Genomic DNA, 18,132 nt, shown 5'->3' on the forward strand with positions numbered 1-18,132 from the left:
AAACAAACAAACAAAGAGAAAAGAGTTATTCACTATGTGTGTATGTGCGTGCAGGGGTGTTAGGAACTACACTTCGGGCACAAATGTGGTCATCAAAGAACGATTTGCAGGAGGCATCTCTCTCCTTCCAGCACACGGATGCAGGAGAGCCAACTCAGACTATCAGGCTTTCAAGTGCTGCCTTAACCACGGAGCCTCCTACCAGCCCTGTTGAAAACCTTTTATGCCATATCAGCTATTATGTAACGTAGCAGTTACTAGTTCTGGAAACTCACCATAAGGGAATAATCTTGTATTTGGAAAAAAGCCTTTGGCATAAACATATCCAGTAGTTTATATGTATATAAAAATCCCAGTCTTCTCTAAGTAGGGGCTTATAGAAGTTTCTGGTGCTCTATTAGGACACCACCATGACTATAAGCCAGGGCTAGCAGGAAGTAGCAGGAAACTGATGGACCTGTGAGCTCTGAGAAGCAAAGGGCCCCCTCTGTGTGCCTTCACCTGGTACAGTGGATCCAGGTTCCATCCGCACCCCCACATAGAGCCTCTCCTGTTAACTATCAGGTGCAATTGTAAATGGCGCCTCATCTGGTCAAATGGTCGTGAAATTGGAACTTTTGTATATGGCTGGTGGCAAGCAGCTGCTATAGAAACATTATGGCTGTTTTCAAAAAGTGAAACAGAATTACTGCAATGACCAGTAATTCCACGTCTGGGTATCTACACAAAAGCCTGAAAACAGGGTCTTGAACACTCCTGTTGACAGCAGCATTATTCACAATAATGCTGGAGGATTCACTAACAGTAGAGGCAATCCAGGAGCCTACTGCCAAGGTGAGTAAATGAGTGCAGATACGAAACAGTCAACTACTCACTCTTAAAAAAAAAGAAAAAAAAACCAGAAAGAAAGAAAAAGGAAAGCAGAATATTCCTATATTCCCAGAATTTGGGAGGTGGAGGCAGGAGTATCAGTAGTTCAAGACCACCCTCAGCCATATAGCGGGCTATCTCAAAAACTCTAACTAAGGGGTCAGTGAGGTGATTCACTACAGGTACTTGCCACCAAATCTGATGGCCTGAGTTCCATCCCTGGACCCTACATGCTGCAGAAAGCTGACTCCCATTAAGTTGTCTTGACTTCCACACAGGTACTGTGATGTGTATGTGCGAGTACATCACCCCACAGCCCAGCGTCAGCTTCCTCGGCCCTTGGCTGCCCCAGGGTGGACTCCAAGGCCATACCAAGCCAGGATCCCAGTAAGAGACCCGAATGGAAAGTGGGCAACAGTACCAATGCAGGCTGCAAAGGCCGGCTGAACTGACCGTCTTCACCACACCACCTTCGGGCTAACCCACGGCAAATTAACCTCCGAGAGCCCCAGTTTCTTTCTCTTTCTTTCTTCTTTCTTTCTTTCTTTCTTTCTTTCTTTCTTTCTTTCTTTCTTTCTTTCTTTCTTTCTTTCTTTCTTTCTTTCTTTCTCTCTTTCTTTCTTCCTTCCTTCCTTCCTTTCCTTCCTTCCTTCCTTCCTTCCTTCCTCCTTCCTTCTTTCTTTTTTAATTGTACTTTTTATTTAAAAAATGGAGAGACTTGGTAGCAAGTCACCAGGATGAGTGACTTGTGAACTGTTTAGACTGGACATCCCACCTATAGCCCATCTTAGAACTCATGACCCTTGAGAGCTGAGGAAGCTGGCATTTGTAGAGTGACAATATAGATTCTGGAGAGCACAGCTGGTGCCCCCTCCCCCCTTTTGAGATATGTTCTTATGTGGCTGAGGCTGTTCTTGAACTCTGATCTTCCTACCTCTACCTTCCCAGTGATGGGATTATATACAGGAGCTGGTGTTTTTATTCATTCATTCATTCATTCATTCATTCGTGTGTGTGTGTGTGTGTGTGTGTGTGTGTGTGTGTGTATACGCGCGCATACACCTGCCCATGGAAGCCAGAAGTGAGTGTTGGATCTTTTGGAACTGGAGTTATTAGCTGTGTGGAGCCCCAGTTTCTTATCTGCACACTGGGATAAGGACATTCTCCACACAACCTCAGGCAGGAGAGCATCTCTGACTTATCTGGATCCACTTGTTCCCAGCCTCTCACACCTCAAGTTTCCTGAACTCCTGGACTCTGGGGCTCTGTAGACACAGCCCTTCAAGAACCACAGGTCAGAGTCTACCAGCTTTGTCCAGGTTCCTGGCTGTGGACCCCTCCCAGAGCCCTCAAACTTGGCCTGAGACTTTTTTTTTCTCCTGAGACAGGCTTTCTCCATGTAACAACAACAACAACAACAACAACAAAACCTAACATTTTTTAGATATGCTTATATGGCAATATTCTTCTAGAATTAAGACTTCTTTAAAACTCTGAGTTATATTAAACCATTTTCTACAATCTTTATAAAAAGAGGGAAGCTAGATATGGCAACATGAACTTGTAATTCTAGTATTTGGGGAGGTAAGGGCAAAAAGATCAGGAGTTCGAGGTCATCCTTAGCTACATAGCATACTGAAGGCCAGCCTGGGCTACATGAGACCCTGCCTCAAAGACAAAAAATAAAAAAGGAGGGTGGGATGGCAAACAGGAGTCCGAGAGGAAAAAAAGAAAAACCATCATCATAGGGCCAGGGATCCTGGGTTCAGTTCCCAGCAAAGGGAGAGAAGGAACTGAAGGACCGTGGAGACCATGCTCACACTGAGAGCTGAGAACATTAGCTCTGCCTTTCACATGCTTGCTTTCTGCTACACTCTGTCCAATCAGATTCATGGCAATGGATCTGCCTCACTGGAGTAGCCCTTTCCTGAGATGCCTTGCCAGAGGCCAAGGACCACATTCCCACAGCATTCCTCAGGTTTAAAAACAGTAGCTCCCAGGACAGATTCAGCTAAGAATCCAGCCAAACTTTCCTGCTCTCAATACTTTAGGAGCTTAACTCTGCCCTGGGCTTTCACGGAGCAAAGAGCTTCCCAGACCAAGACGTGGAATTTAAGAAAAGTAAAGGCCAGGATCAGCAGACCTTTCCCACAGAGCAGTGGAGTCTCAGTCAGCCCTGCCCTGGAGGAAGATCTGCTAGACTCTGTTCCCTGAACTTAGAACCACTCCAAGAGGACAGCTCTCAAACCAGGTGCTGCCCCAAACCAACTGGGCAAGCTAGTAAGAACTGTGACATGGGCCGAGCGGCAGTGGCGCACACCTTTAATCCCAGCACTTGGGAGGCAGAGGCAGGCAGATCTCTATGAGTTCGAGGCCAGCCTGGTCCACAGAGTGAGATCCAGGACAGGCACCAAAACTACACAGAGAAACCCTGTCTCGAAAAAACAAACCCCCACTCCCACCCCCCAAAAAAGAACTGTGACATGGACCGGGCGGTGGTGGCACACACTTTTAATCCCAGCACTCAGGAGTCAGAGGCAGGCGGATCTCTGTGAGTTCGAGGCTAGCCTGGTCTACAAAGAGTTTCAGGCCAGCCAGGCCTACACAGAGAAACCCCATCTCAAAATAAAACAAAATAAAATAAAGTAAAAGGACTCTGACGGCTGCCATTCTTCATACTGACTTAAATCAACAACCTTCCAGAACCTTTAACACTTAAGACAACAAGCTAAGCCAACGATGGCAAGTGGCAATCTGATTTAGGAAGTGTGCCTCTCAGCACACAGGTGTATAACTCAAGGGCTTCTTGCTGGCCCAAGAGCCAGACGATCTGCCCAGAGGCCCTTTGTCCTCCCACCATCTCCTAAGGTTCTGAGCAGCCAGGTGCCTTAGAAGACAAGACACCTGAAGCAGGGTGATTCAAAGACACAATCTTTTCAGCATCTCATTTCCCCAAGGGCAAGGACTGTACTTTTTGTGTGTGCTGTACATGGGGTACATCATGTCAAAGTTGAGCAATGCTAAGTGGTAATGACATTCCCATCATTTCAAGGAGACAATCAGACCTTGACATTAAGCAACAAACAAGATAAGCAGTGTTAAAAGAGCCGTGAGCTTTCCTCTTACTGTCTACATCGGGTTCAGACATCTCCTGATGCTACCCTGGAGCCGCTCTGCATCCCCGTCAACTCGGCTCTGTAGCCCTCACACCAGGGCAGGCCCCGCTCATCAGGTTCCCCGACACCCCACTCCTACCTTCATACAGCATACCTGTATCCCCACTAGTCAGCCACAAATTTACCACGTTCTTTTTCCAAATGTTACTTACTTTATTTTAATTATATTTTTTAGACTTTAATTGTTTTATGTGTAATGAGTGTTTTGTTTGAGCGTATACACACACCACATGTGCACCCAGTACTGGAGGAGGCCAGAAGAAACCACTGGATCCTTTGGAACTGGAGTTATGAAGAGTTGTGAGCCACCTTGTGGATGCTGGGCTTGGCAACTCGTTCTCTGTAAGAGCAACAGGGACTCTTACCTGCTGAACCACCTTTCCAGTCCTGGCTACCGTGTTCTTTTTTGAAGCCTTCATTTATTTTTATTTTACAAGTACAGGGTTTTATCTTTTGTTTGTTTTTTGTTTTTTGCCTGAATGTATGTATATGCACCATGTGCATGCCTGGTGCCCAAGGAGGCCGGAAGAGGGCATTAGCTCCTCTTGAACTGGATGCTAAGATCAAACCCCGGTGCTCTTAGCCTCTGAGCCATCTCTCCAGTGCTACCACACTTCTCACACCGCCTTCAGACTCTGCATGCTCCTCCTGTCCCACTGGCCTCCTCTTGAGCCACACGGGCCTCCTTCTGTTCCTAGAGCGCCTCCAGGCCACACCTGCTCCCGCCTGGCAGCAGCAGTTCTCACTGTCTAGGTTTTCACATAGTTGGATGGTCAGGGCTCTAAGCACCCTACCTTCCAGGGAGCACCAACTGCAGGACAATATGAGCAGTGTCCCTAGAGCTGTACAACAAGGCAGCCCTGGCTGTCACCTTGCCACTTAGGTCTCAAAGCTTCACACAAACCAATGGTCTCACTGCAAAATGTGCCCTCCCCTCTCCATTCCCCTTTATCTCTGTTACTCTCTTAACACTTCGTCCCCCACTCTATTTTGGACCCAGCATCTGCACTCTCTAAATCTATCAATATATTTACATATGTCTTCCTCTGGGAATCTAAGACTCAGCAGAGCAGGAACCCTGCCTGCCTGACTCTCCAAGGTACCCCAGCACTGAACAGAGCACAAGACCTTTCCATAATGTAGCCTAGAAATTCACGGAACCAGACCAAGAGCTCCCCACATATTGAGTACAATGCTGAGTACCTCACCTAAGTTTAAGTTCCTAAGCCAAGTTTAGACTTTTTTACCCATATCACACATCACCCCCAGAGAAAGGCTTGACCTGGCCATGGAGTTTCTGATCTCCAGAGTCGGATTGGAAGAAATGCTCTCTCCTGAGCTCGGTGCTCACACTTGGTGCTGGGCCACATTCTCTCTGGAGCCGAGAGTTTTTCTGTAAGAGCTGAACATGTGGAGTGAAAACCGCCTCCAAAGTACTTGTTCAATATCCAATGAGTACTGATTCATCAAGGAAACATCAATGCATAAAGTAGATACATATATATTTACTAACACGCTACAGGGGGTAGAGACAACAAGCAACCTAAGTTTGATGGTAATGACTACGTGTTTTAAAGAATTAGCTTAATGTACAAGGTGCAAGCTTCCCACATTAAAGAGAGGCCAAGCTGGGCAGTATAAGTGCATGTCTGAAAATTCCAGCAGCTGAGGCAGAGAAAGGTGGATCTCTGTGAGTTTGAGGCCATCATGGTCTATACAGTGAAACCTGCCTCAAAAGAAGGAAGACAGCAGAAAGGAGGAGGAGAGAAGAAAAGAAAGAGGAGGCTAGAGAAGGCTTTAGGATGGGCTATTTGCGGAATGTCTGAGGAGGCGATGGAGTCGGGGTGAGCCTATCTACAGGCAGAGCACCCAAGGGGCAGGCAGTGCAGAGGCCTTGAGGCAGAGCGCTGAGACTAGGGAGCAGAAGGAGGAAGCGCAAGAGCGGCAGAGGAGGAGGCACAAGGGAGGAAAGTGTGGACCTTGGAGGCTACATATGGCCAATGGCTTTTACCTCAGTGTCCAACAGGAAGCCACTGGATGGTGCTGAGAGGAGGTGGTTCTGAGCCTGACCACATGACATGCTAACAGACCCACATGGCCATGGCTTCTAGAAAACTAACTCCAAAGGCCAAGCTGCTGCCTACCCTCTAGGCCTTTCTCTATGTAAAACCCCTGGTTACAAGAATGAAAAATTTCCAGACTGGAGCCAGGATGGAGGGTGTGGGGATCCAGTGTCTGCAACCTGATCTTGGAAATGCCACAGCAGGGAGGAGACTGAGTTTGGGCACACCAGAGTGTCACCTGTCACTTTTCACTAAGGGTTCCCCCTCTACCAGCCAAGTTTTCAGAGGTGCTTAGGGCCTCTCTGGAACCAGCAGAAAGTGGAGCCAGCCAGCCGGACGGGGGCCTCAAGACTGAGGTAGACTCTGTTCTCCAGTAGTTCTTTCTTCTCACTGCTGTGACCTCTCGGCTCACACTGGAAGGCCTGAGGTAAGAGGCAGGGTTCCCAGCAGCACAAGATACTGCATGAAAGTCTCTCCTGGAAATCACAAACAGTTCTTTGATCTGAGTGGTCTTGCTGAGGCCAGGCTGACTCTAAGACCAGGGACTATGGGCCCTGAACAACAGGAGTAGGAAAAGAAGGATCTTGGAGAGTTACACAGTGTGCTCCACTTTCTAGGAAGTTTACCTAGCATGAAAAAAGCCTAGGTTTGCTCCTCAGCAGCTCATAAACCAAGTGTTGATGGCGCTCAAGAAGAGAGAACAACCAAGAGTTCGAGGTCATCATGGGACACAGAGAGTTTATGGTCAGCGTGGGATACGTAAGACCCTGTCTCAAAATAAAATAAAACAGAAGACCAAAAGGAAGATATGCCAGAAAACCTGAGCAGCCTCATGAATTCATGGCGCGAGAGAGGAAGGTATGGGACTGAGAAGAGGGAGCAGGATAACACAAAAGCGAAGGGACAGACGGCAGAGGAAATAGGTTCAGCTCTGTCTCATTAGAGACAAGCAAATCAAAACAACGAGATGCCATCCCACACCTTCTGAGTGCTCAAAACAATACAGACCACACTGGATACTGCTGAGGACATAGGCAGGGGTCCTTACTGCTGGCTGGGATGCAAAACGATGCAATCACTTTGGAAGACAATTGGGCAGTTTTTCACAAAGCTAACCATACTTTTACCATACAATCCAGCGTGTGCATAACATACCTATTCCCTCAAACAAAAGGAAAACCTATATTCACACAAAAATCTACATAAAAAACAGTGTCCACATTGGCTTCATTCAAAATCGCCAAAACCTAAAAACAAGATGTCCTTAAGAAACAGGAACTACAGCTGGGCCACCTTTAAAAGCAGCGCTGTGGAGGCAGAGGCGGGCAGATCTCTGTGAGTTCAAGGCCAGGCAAAGCTTCACAGTGAGAGCCGGTCATGCCCCCTCCCGGAAAAAAAGGAAGGAAGATGGATGGATGGATGGATGGATGGATGGATGGATGGACGACGGACGGACGGACTAGGTCAGTGAGGTGGCTCAGCATCTGGCAAAGGCACTTGCACAAAACTGGTAATCCAAGTTCAATCACAGAAACTGCATGTTTGGTTTTAGTGACGCAGAGGTCATGAAGGAGCTCTCCTTACTGGCTGGCTCTTCCTGGCTTCTTTAGTTTGCTTCCTTTCTTCTTTCTTCTTCCTTCCTTTTTTTTTTTTTTTTTGTTGTTTGTTTGTTTGTTTGTTTGTTTTTTTGAGACAGGGTTTCTCTGTGTAACAGCACTGGCTGTCCTGAACCTCACTCTGTAGACCAGGTTGTCCTCGAACTCAGAGACCCACCTGCCTCTACCTCCCAAGTGCTGGGGTTAAAGGCATGTACTGCCGCTGGGCACCCACCACCACCACCACCACCACCACCACCACCACCTGAGTTAGTTTGCTTTCTTTTCTTTTCTTTCTTTTTTTTTTTTTTTTTTTTTTTTTTTTTTTTTTCTTTGGAGCTGAGGATCGAACCCAGGGCCTTGTGCTTGCTAGGCAAGCGCTTTACCACTGAGCTAATAGCTAATAAATCCCCAACCCCTAGTTTGCTTTCTTATACCGTCCAGGGGTGGCACTGCCCCAAATGGGATGGGCCCACTCACATCAATAATTAAATCAAGAAAAGCCCTACAGCCTTTCACATAGGCCAATCTAACAGAGGTGTTTTCTCAATTGAGATTTCCTCCTCCCAAGTGACCCTCATTCACTGCTGGCTGGGATGCAAAATGATAGTCACTTTGGAAGACTGTGGTGATATATTGTGCACCCTAATAAACTTGCCTAAGGATCAGAGGACAGAGCCAGCCACTAGATTAGACATAGAGGTCAGGCAGTGGTGGCACACACCCTTAATCCTATCACTTGGAGGCAGAGGCCCATCTGGATCTCTGTGAGTTCAAGGCCACACTAGGAACAGAGCCAGGCAGTGGTGGCACACACCTTTAATCCAAGTACTGGGAAGCACACATGCCTTTAATCCCAGGAAGTAATATCTGGGCAGAGAAAGGTATATAAAATGCAAGGAAACAGGAGCTTGCTTTCTTTAGGCTGAGGATTTCGTAGAGGTAAGAACTAGTGGCTGGCTTGCTCTACTTTTCTGATCTTTCAGCTTTCACCCTGATATCTGGCTCTGTGTTTTTTATTAAAAGACCATCCAAGATTTAAACAACAGAAGACAGCTTAAAAACTACTGCTTTCCTCAGTAGAGAGTAACAGGAAAAAAGCTTTCATAGAGATAAAAAAAACTACTGCTTTCCTCAGTAGAGAGTAACTAGGTTGAAGGCACAGCTTCCGTTTTGTTATCCAGCTTCTAAGCCAGTAATTCTCAACCTTCCCAACGATGTGACCCTTTAATACAGTTCCTCATCTTGTGGTGACCCCCAACCATAACATTATTTTTGTTGCTACTTCATAACTATGGTTTTGCTACTGTTATGAATCGCAATGTGAATATCTGATACTCAGGATATCTGAGATGTGACCCCTGTGAAAGGGTTGTTTGGTCCCCAAAGAGGTCAGGACCCACAGATTGAGAACCACTGCTCTAATCCTTAACACACCTAGATTCTGAATACGTTATTTGCTGCCCAGAAGCTTCCTCATCTGTGGGGTCTCTATGAAGTAGCTAAGCTCCCCCTTGGGCAGTTAAGGGCAGGGCCACAGAACCTAATTTTTTATTAATATAATTGCGTGTGTGTGTGTGTGTGTGTGTGTGTGTGTGTGTGTGTGTGTGTGTGTGTGTAGATCAGAAGACAACTTCACAGAGTCCGTTCTCTACTTCCACCTTTATGTGGGTTTCAGGGTTCAAACTCAGGTTCTCAGGAGCCTATAGGTGGTTGTGTTGTAAGCCACTGTGGATGCTGGGAAATGAACTTGGGTTATCTGCAAGTGAAGTACATTCTCTTAACCACTGAACCATCTCTTCAGCTCCCAATGTTGTGAAATTAGCATTTTTATTCATGTGTATGTATGAATTTATATGAATGTATGTCCTGAGTGTGTGGGTGTACATGGAGGCCAGAAGAGGATGTTGGGTCCCCTGGAGCTAGAGTTTGTGGGCAGCTGTGAGCTGCCCAGTGTGAGTGCTAGGAGCCAAACTCAGGTCCTCTGGAAAAGCAGCAAGTGCTCTTAACTGCTGAGCCATCTCTCCAGGTCCTGATGTGAATTTTCGTTTTTGTTTGTTTTGTTTTTTCAAGGCAGGGTTTCTCTATGTAGTTTTGGTGCCTGTCCTGGATCTCACTCTGTAGACCAGGCTGGCCTCAAACTCAGAGAGATCCTCCTGGCTCTGCCTCCCGAGTGCTGGGATTAAAGGCATGCGCCACCACCGCCTGGCCTGACGTGAAATTTAAAGAGGGTTCAATGTCACTTTGATAGGTTGTGTGCTGTACAACCTAGTCCTCTGGGTCTGAGAGTCAGGTCAGAAAGCTGCAGGGTTATTAGAACAGGTAAGGAGATCATTCATCAGGGCTCCTTATGAGGTGGAGATAAGAGGATTAGGCATTCTAGATTATCCTCAGGTGTACTTAAGGTTTTTTTTTTTTTTTTTTTTTCTTTCTTTCTTTTTGGTTTGTTCAAGACAGGGTTTCTCTGTGTAGCCCTAGCTGTCCTGGAACCCACTCTGTAGAACAGGCTGACCCTGAACTCAGATTCACCTGCCTCCATCTCCTGAGTGCTGGGGTTAACTGCATGTGTCACCACTGCCCAGCTAGGTATATAGCTCCAAGGCCAGCCTGGACTACATGAGATCCTGTCTCTGAAAAAAAACAATATAGATGTAGATAGATATACAAGCTGGGGTGATGGCTCAGTGGGAAAAGGTTTGCTATGCAACCAGGAGTACCTGAGATCATATCCTCGTCACCCACACAAAAGATGAGCACAGTGGTATAAGTTTGTAGCCCCAGAGGGGGTAATGGGCAGCAACAGGTGGATTCTGAGGTCTTAATGACCAGCCAGAGTAGGTGAAACAGCAAACTCCAGGTTCAATGAGTGTCCTGGCTAGTTTTTATGTCAACTGAGAAGAAGGAACCTCAATTGAGAAAAAGCCTCCATAAGATCAGGGGTTAGGCAAGCCTATGGGGCATTTTCTTAATTAGCCATTGATATAGGAGGGTTCAGCCCATTATGGGTGGAACCACCCCTGGGCTGGGGGGGCCTGGCTTCTACAAGAAAACTGCTGAGCAAGCTCTAAGGGACAAGCCAGCAAGCAGCACCCTCCATGGCCTCTGCATCAGCTCCTGCCTCCAGGTTCCTGCCCTGCTTCAGCTCCTGTCCTGACTTCCTGTGATGATGAACTGTGATGTGGGAGTATATGCAAAACAAACCTCTCCTCCCCAAGAAGCTTTTGGTCATAGTGTTCCATCACAGCAATAACTACCCCAAGTAAGACGGTGAGATCTTGCCGCAAAAACATAAGTGACAGAGGAAGAGAACCAAAGTCAAGTCCTGGCCGCCATGAGCTAGTGTTTGTACACACTCACACTCACACTCACACACACACACACACACACACACACACACACACACACACAAACATACATATATACATACACACATACTCATACACACATACATATACACAGATACATGCTGTGGGATGGTCTGTATGGCAAATTGCTCTGATTGGTCAATAAATAAAACACTGATTGGCCAGTGGCCAGGCAGGAAGTAGGTGGAACAAGGAGAGAGGAGAATTCTGGGAAGCGGAAGGCTGAGGCAGGGAGACACTACCAGCTGCCGCCATGACAAGCAGCATGTGAAGACTCCGGTAAGCCACAAGCCACGTGGCAAGGTATAGATTTATGGAAATGGATTAATTTAAGCTGTAAGAACAGTTAACAAGAAGCCTGCCACGGCCATACAGTTTGTATGCAATATAAGTCTCTGTGTTTACTTGGTTGGGTCTGAGCGGCTGTGGGACTGGCAGGTGACAAAGATTTGTCCTGACTGTGGGCAAGGCAGGAAAACTCTAGCTACAGATACAGACACACATTCACACACAGACATACATATACACATACACACAGACACATACACACATTCACACACAGACATACATGCATATACACATAAACACATTCACATACACATATACACACACACTCACACACACATACACACACACATTCACACACAGACACACATACATATACATACACAGACACATACACACATTCACACACACACACTCACACACAGACACACATTCACACACAGACACACACACACACACACACACATACACACACACACACACACACACAATACCACAATGCTTTTCTGGTGGACAGGGAAAGGGAATTGTCAGCACTGGAAACTTCAGTCTGGGACCTGGGCTTCTAGAGAGCCTGTCTAGCATGCACAAGGCCCTGGGTCTGACGCCCAGCACCACGGTCACTAGAAATGAGAGGGCTGTGGAGTAAAGGGGCCTGCTGTCAGCCTGCCCATCTGAGTTTGGACCTGGGGACCCACATGGCGAAGAGAGAACCGACTCCTGCAAGCTGTCCTCTAGTCTCTACACATGGACTGGGGCACAGGTCTGCACCACTCCCCAGATAAATGTAATGAAGAAAAAAAAGAGGCCTAGGCCCTCCTTGATCTCTACCCTATCGGGTCTGAATCCCTGGCCCTAGCAGGGACTGCCTCAATTTCAGTCACCCTGAAACCAAACACCTCTGAGGCGTCAGAGTGGCCTGCCCTCTGCTGACCCCACCAAGCGTCTCCTCTAGCTTGCTGAACTCAGCGGGGCTACCCTGGGGACCAGGCTATCCTAGGGACTGTCACCCGCAGGTGGTCTTGTGAAGCACTCCAGGGAGGGAGAGAAGCCAGATCCACAGGGAGGCAAGGCCAAGACATGCACCCAGAGCTAAGGCAGCAGGGTCTCTACTGGAGACCCCAGCAGATAAAGGGGCATGTCACAGAGCTCCCACAAGGCAAGCTTTGAGAAGTTAACCTGTCTCAGCCGCAGCGGACGAGTCCACACTAACAAGTGGACAAGTTCATCTGTGTCCCGTGTTTCAGTGAGTAACTCCAGTGAAGAAGGCTCTCCCCCGCCTCAGTCAAGGCAGCTCCAGGAAGCTTGCCAGCCACAGTCCTGGCCCTCAGGTGAGGCCAGAACAACCCCAAACCCACTTAGACATGCCATGTCTGTCAACCAGTCAGCATTTGTGGGACCCAGCCTAGCTCTCCCATGGTGGTGAGGTGTGGCTCTAACCATAGGGCCACATTTGGGTCAATGCCACACGAAGACAGTCTCTGGAGCCAGTCCAGTACCTCAAGCAGATGACTGCCCCACAGACTCTCACTGGAAGTCTGTCCTCATTCACGAACACACTCTAGTTAGCCAGCCTCGAAGGCCTTCCTCAGGCCTCAGGAACTTTTTGTCTAGTGAGGGCTTCTGGAGGTCCCAGGAGCTGCCAGAAATCCTCAGAGAAAGGCACGACATCACCGCTTTCACAGCCCCTCACATGTCCCCACTCTGTCCATAACTGCCGGGCCACAAAGGGAACAGCCAGGGCTGCAGGTTTCCGACAACAAGCGCTTGGCAGCTCAGGCTCAGATGTCTGACACCTTCCAAGTGTGGGGACTTGGGAAAGGGCAGTTCTTCTACTGCAGGCATTGTGGGTAGCCTCTTTCTCTCTAGAAAACCTTCCTGCTGTCCCCTGTTGGTGCTCCAAGCTAGAATCTATTTTATCCTTCCACTTTAGAAACAGCTTCTTCAAAGCCTTTCGGGCTAGGGCTGTGGCTCATCTGGTAGCGCCTGCCTAGCATGCATGAAGCTTGGGGCTCAGCCCCAGCACCACATAAACCTGGCTGTAGTAGCATACAGCTGCAGCCCCAGCAATGGGGTAGAGCAAGCGGGAAGATCACAAGTTCAAGGTCATCCGCAGCAGCATGCCAAGTTTGAAGCAAGTACATGAGACCCTATTTCAAAAACCAAGCCAAGGGCTGGAGAGACGGCTCAGTCAGTTAAGAGCACTGGCTGCTCTTCTAGAGGATGCAAAACACTCATACACATAAAATAAAAACAAAAATAGTCAAGAATAAAAACAAACCAGCACTTGGGAGGCAGAGGCAAGTGGATCTCTGAGAGTTCCAGGCCAGCTGAGTCTACAGAGCGAGTTCCGAGTTCCGGGACAGCCAGGGTTACACAGAGAAACGCTTTGATACACTCACAGAAACGGAGTGGACCCGTGGTTAACGGGGCCACAGAGAGAGGAGAAGAGCAGAATGGGGAGAAGCTGGGCAGGCAACTAGGGGACTAAGTTCAAGAAACCCAGGGGTGCACTGCACACCGGGTGCCTGTAGGTGCCTGTAAACAACAGGAGAGCACTGCACTTTTCAGGAAGCTAAAAAAGGATTTCTAATGTTTTAACCATTAAAAATTATAAATACATGAAATGAAGCTGTGTAAGCACTACATGATTTATATATGTGTCAAAATACCATGAGATCCCATGGCATAATTTTTATGTTTTTACACTTGTGTTGTGTAGTTTAGTGGTAGGGTGTGCACCCAGCATGGACTGGGGGGCTGAGTATAGTTTCAGCATCCAAATAGCAATATACATATATACGTGTGTGTGTGTGTGTGTGTGTGTGTGTGTGTGTGTGTGTATGTATGTACATGTTCATGTAGGTGTGCACATGTGTGGAGACTACAAGTTGATGTTAGGTGCAGCACGAATCCTAAATGGTCTTATTAAAAACCTGGAGCCAGATATCGGGGTAAATGCTGACAGATCAGAGAGACAAAGGAACAAGCCACAGCCACCTCTCACCTCACCAATAGGAGTCTGCCTTCATTGCTTCCCCCCTTATTTTTTGAGACAGGGTCTCTTATTGAGCCTGGAGCTCGCCATATGGTAAGACTAACTAGCCGGTGAGCTCCAGGCATCTTCCTGTCTCCACCTGCCCAGTACTATGATTATAGTGTGCACCACCATGCCCGGCTTATTGTGGGTGCAAACAATTGTCCTCGTCCTGTTCCCTCTATTGAATGTGAGGTGGGAAAGACCATGGAGGAGATGGCCATGCCAATCACTTGTTCTTCATGTCAGGATTATCAACCAGGGCTCCCCCTCCTGTCCCTGAGCAAGAGGAAACTCCTGTCTCCATCCTCAACAAACTGTGAGGGAAAGAGAAGGACTAGGAGGAGACACGGTGGGAACAATAGAAACAGGACGACGACACCATGGCGAAGAACAGACTTTGGGGCCACCAGATACGGCTTTTACTTTACCACCTGGATAGCAAACCCCTCTGAATTTCTGTGCCTATACTTAAGAGGTAATGACTCCTCATGGAGGGGAAGAGGACCTGGAGAGACGGCTCAGTGGTTAGAGTGCTTGATGCTCTCTCAGAAGAGCACAGTTCGGTTCCCACCACTCAAATCAGAAGGCTCAGAACTGCCTGGAATGCCAGCTCCAGGATAGCCAACTCCTTCTTCTAGCCTTCATGGACACATGTGTCCATACATTCATATACTCATGCGCGCGCGCGCACACACACACACACACACACACACACACACACCAAAAAAAAAAAAAAAAAAAAAAAAAGCTTTTTTTTAAAATTTTGTTTTTTTGAGAGGGTCTCTCTACATAGCCCTGGCTGTCCTGGAACTCATTATATAGACGAGGCTGTCCTCTTGAGTGCTGGGATTACAGGTGTGTGCCACTACATGTAGGGCATTTTCTTAATGAGTTATTAACCTGGGAGGGTCCAGCACTTTGTGGGTGGTACTGCCCTGGTCTGGTGGACCTGGGTGCTGCCTTGAGGAACAGGCACTCCTCTGTGACCTCTGCATCAGCTCCTGTCTCCAGGTTCCTGTCTGGTTTGGAGGTCTCACCCTGGCTTGCCTCAACAGACTGTGATTTAGGATATGTGAGCCAAATAAGCGCTCTCCTCCCCAAGCTGTTTTTGGTCACAGTGTTATCACACAGTAACCCGAACTAAGACTGTGTCTGAGGATGAATGTGCACATGTGCACCATGTCAGGAGTCTGGAGACCAGAGAGCAGCTGTGGAGGTGATTCTCCCTCCATCTTTACACGGGTTCCAGTTAAAAACTTTATTCCAGGAATAAACTCAGGTTAGCATCAGGCTTGGCAGGCAGCACGTGCCTTTACTCACTAAACCGTCTCACTGGCACTCTCTGAAGGTCGCTAAGAGCACCTTCTTGCTCTTCCAGAGAAAACCCAGCTCCGTATCAGGTGGCTCACAACCACCTACAGCTCTAGCTCAAGGGGATGGAGGTCCGTCTGTCTCCCCAAACCAATATAGTCATAGTCTCTTTACTTCCTCATATTTTTTTAAAAATCATTCTAGGTCCACTATAAATACTGTAAAACAGGGTCCCCAAGGCTGGAGAGATGGCTCAGTGGTTAAGAGCACTGGCTGCTCTTCCAAAGGACCCAGGTTCAATTCCCATATGGTAGCTCACAATTGTCTGTAACTCCAGTTCCAGGGGATCCTAAACCCTCACACAGATACACATGCAGGCAAAACACCAACGCACATAAAAATAAATAAATGAAAATAAACAACAACAAAAAACCAGGTCCCCACTCAGGCAAGATGAAGTCTATTCCCAAGGTTTCTGTCTGCTGATCCATTCTGAAGGCTGTGAAGACAAGCACACACACTCCCCGCCATGTGCTAGAGAAGAGAAGAGGCCTGGCTGCTGAGCCCAACAAAAGACAGAGGAAGCTAGCCTGGGCCTGTGGGCAAGGAGTTGGTACGGTATAGTGCAGTAATTTAAGAGTCCAAACTCGAGACTCAGTCTAATTCAAATTCCAGTTCTTTTATAACCTAGATGTGAGGCTTGAGCAATTCGGTCTCCTCGTCTGTAAGACAGCAATAACAAGAGACTCTGGTAGCAAGAGGGCCCTCCTCTACCATCGTTCTATCCAGGTGGGGGTAGTCAGCTTAGGCCAACTGAAAGGTAGCAAGGCTCCTCTTGTCCTGGCTCTGTAGACACCGACTCTGGAGATGGTGATCTGTTAATGAAGATGATCATAACGTTTCCCCAGTTTTTTGTAGTTCTTAATATCTCCCATGTTGCTGTGTTAAATACTTTCACGTAATGAGTTCCAGGCATGTCAGGGCTACATAGTGAGAATGTGTTTCAAAAAAACCCAGCCTATAGACGACCTGAACTGAAGATGTAGCTCCATGATACAGCCTGAGGACCTGGGTTTGATCCTGAAGGAGTCTGACCTGTGGAGCCAGGCTGTCAACATCTAAATCCTGGCTCTGAATCAATCACCCAATCAATCAATCAATCTTGGCCCTCACACTGCTGAGAAATGATATTAAGTTATAGAAGCTCTATAAGTGGGGCACATATTATCATCTACCAGTTTTACAATGCTATGCTGAAAATTAAATTCACTAGTGACACATATGTACAAAATAACTAGAAGAGTGCTCCGTGCATAATCAGTGATTTAAAAAATGTTAGCTTTTATAATTATTCTAATTGCAATTCTGGAAGATTAAATACTAAGTTAATTATATTTTGCTTGGTTTCAAAATATGTTTTAGAATTAAAACATATATTAGGTGACTATAAGGAGAAATCAGGGAGAAGAGAGAAAATTGTTGAATTATTCCATTATTTTAAGTGTATGGGTGTTTTGGCTGCATGTATGTCTATGTACCAGGTATGTGCCTATTGCCTGCCGAGGCCAAAAGAAGACACTAAATCTGCTAGAACTGGATTTGCAGACAGCTGTGAGCTGCCCTGTGGGTGCTGAGTCCTGTGGAAGAGCAGCCAGTGCTCTTAATCACTTGAGCCATGGCTGAGCATCTCTTTAGCCTCAAAAAGGGTAAGATTTTACAAGGCAGAGGGCAGAGAACAGAAGGAGATCAGTGCTAAAAATGAAGGGGGCAATCCAAGCACAGCCGAATGCAAGTTTGGTGGCACACATCTACAACCCCCAACAGGCTCAAGTGGAGGATGGAGAGGTTCAAGACCAACTTAAGTCATTCTACAAGCAGCCCCTCTGCCACAAGTTCAAGACCAGCTTGGTCTACATAGCAAATTCCAGGCTAGCCAGCACAAGCAGAAGGCAGAATCAGAGAGGTAACATTGCAAAGTGTCACCCTCATAGAATCACTATTATCACACATGTTCAATAAAACCTCAGAAACAGACTTAGGGTCAAAGGAAGACAGGTGGCATACACTCACTCATGGACTCTGCTGTCACCATAGAGGTCGCTCAGGCCGAAGCTGATGTAGTGCCAGTGCTCAGGGATGTTGGCGGAAGGACTCCCCATATTCCTGTACATGCTAACATAATCCAAGGGGTCTGGACCACCCAACCTGCAAAAGACAAAACACAAGGTGTCAATTGAAACCTGGAAACCAGAAAATAGCAAGTAGGAGGCTCTTCTCTATGAACACAAACGGCCCATCCTAGAGGACCTAAAGCAGAAGATAACTAAAGGCAGGCAAAAAATCTCTTTAGTGCTGAGCCAAGGGTAAGCAGCTGAGGCTACGTGATGTCACATGATCAACCAATTCCCTTCTCTTCCCTCCAACAGA

The 18,132-nt window shown here is 47.3% G+C and overlaps 1 protein-coding gene across 6 annotated transcripts in view; it reads right to left on the minus strand.

The window, feature by feature from the left end:
* The window catches only part of Sufu (SUFU negative regulator of hedgehog signaling), a 94,249-nt gene that overhangs the window by 71,749 nt on the left and 4,368 nt on the right, over positions 1-18,132 (minus strand). For all 6 annotated transcript variants that reach the window (XM_028874696.2, XM_028874695.2, XM_037206372.1 and 3 more), the window contains exon 2: positions 17,776-17,910. In XM_028874696.2, coding sequence (XP_028730529.1) covers positions 17,776-17,910 — 135 coding nt within the window. The remainder of the gene's footprint in view (positions 1-17,775; positions 17,911-18,132) is intronic.

Source organism: Peromyscus leucopus, chromosome 1, assembly GCF_004664715.2.
Source record: "Peromyscus leucopus breed LL Stock chromosome 1, UCI_PerLeu_2.1, whole genome shotgun sequence".
Lineage (NCBI taxonomy): Eukaryota > Metazoa > Chordata > Mammalia > Rodentia > Cricetidae > Peromyscus > Peromyscus leucopus.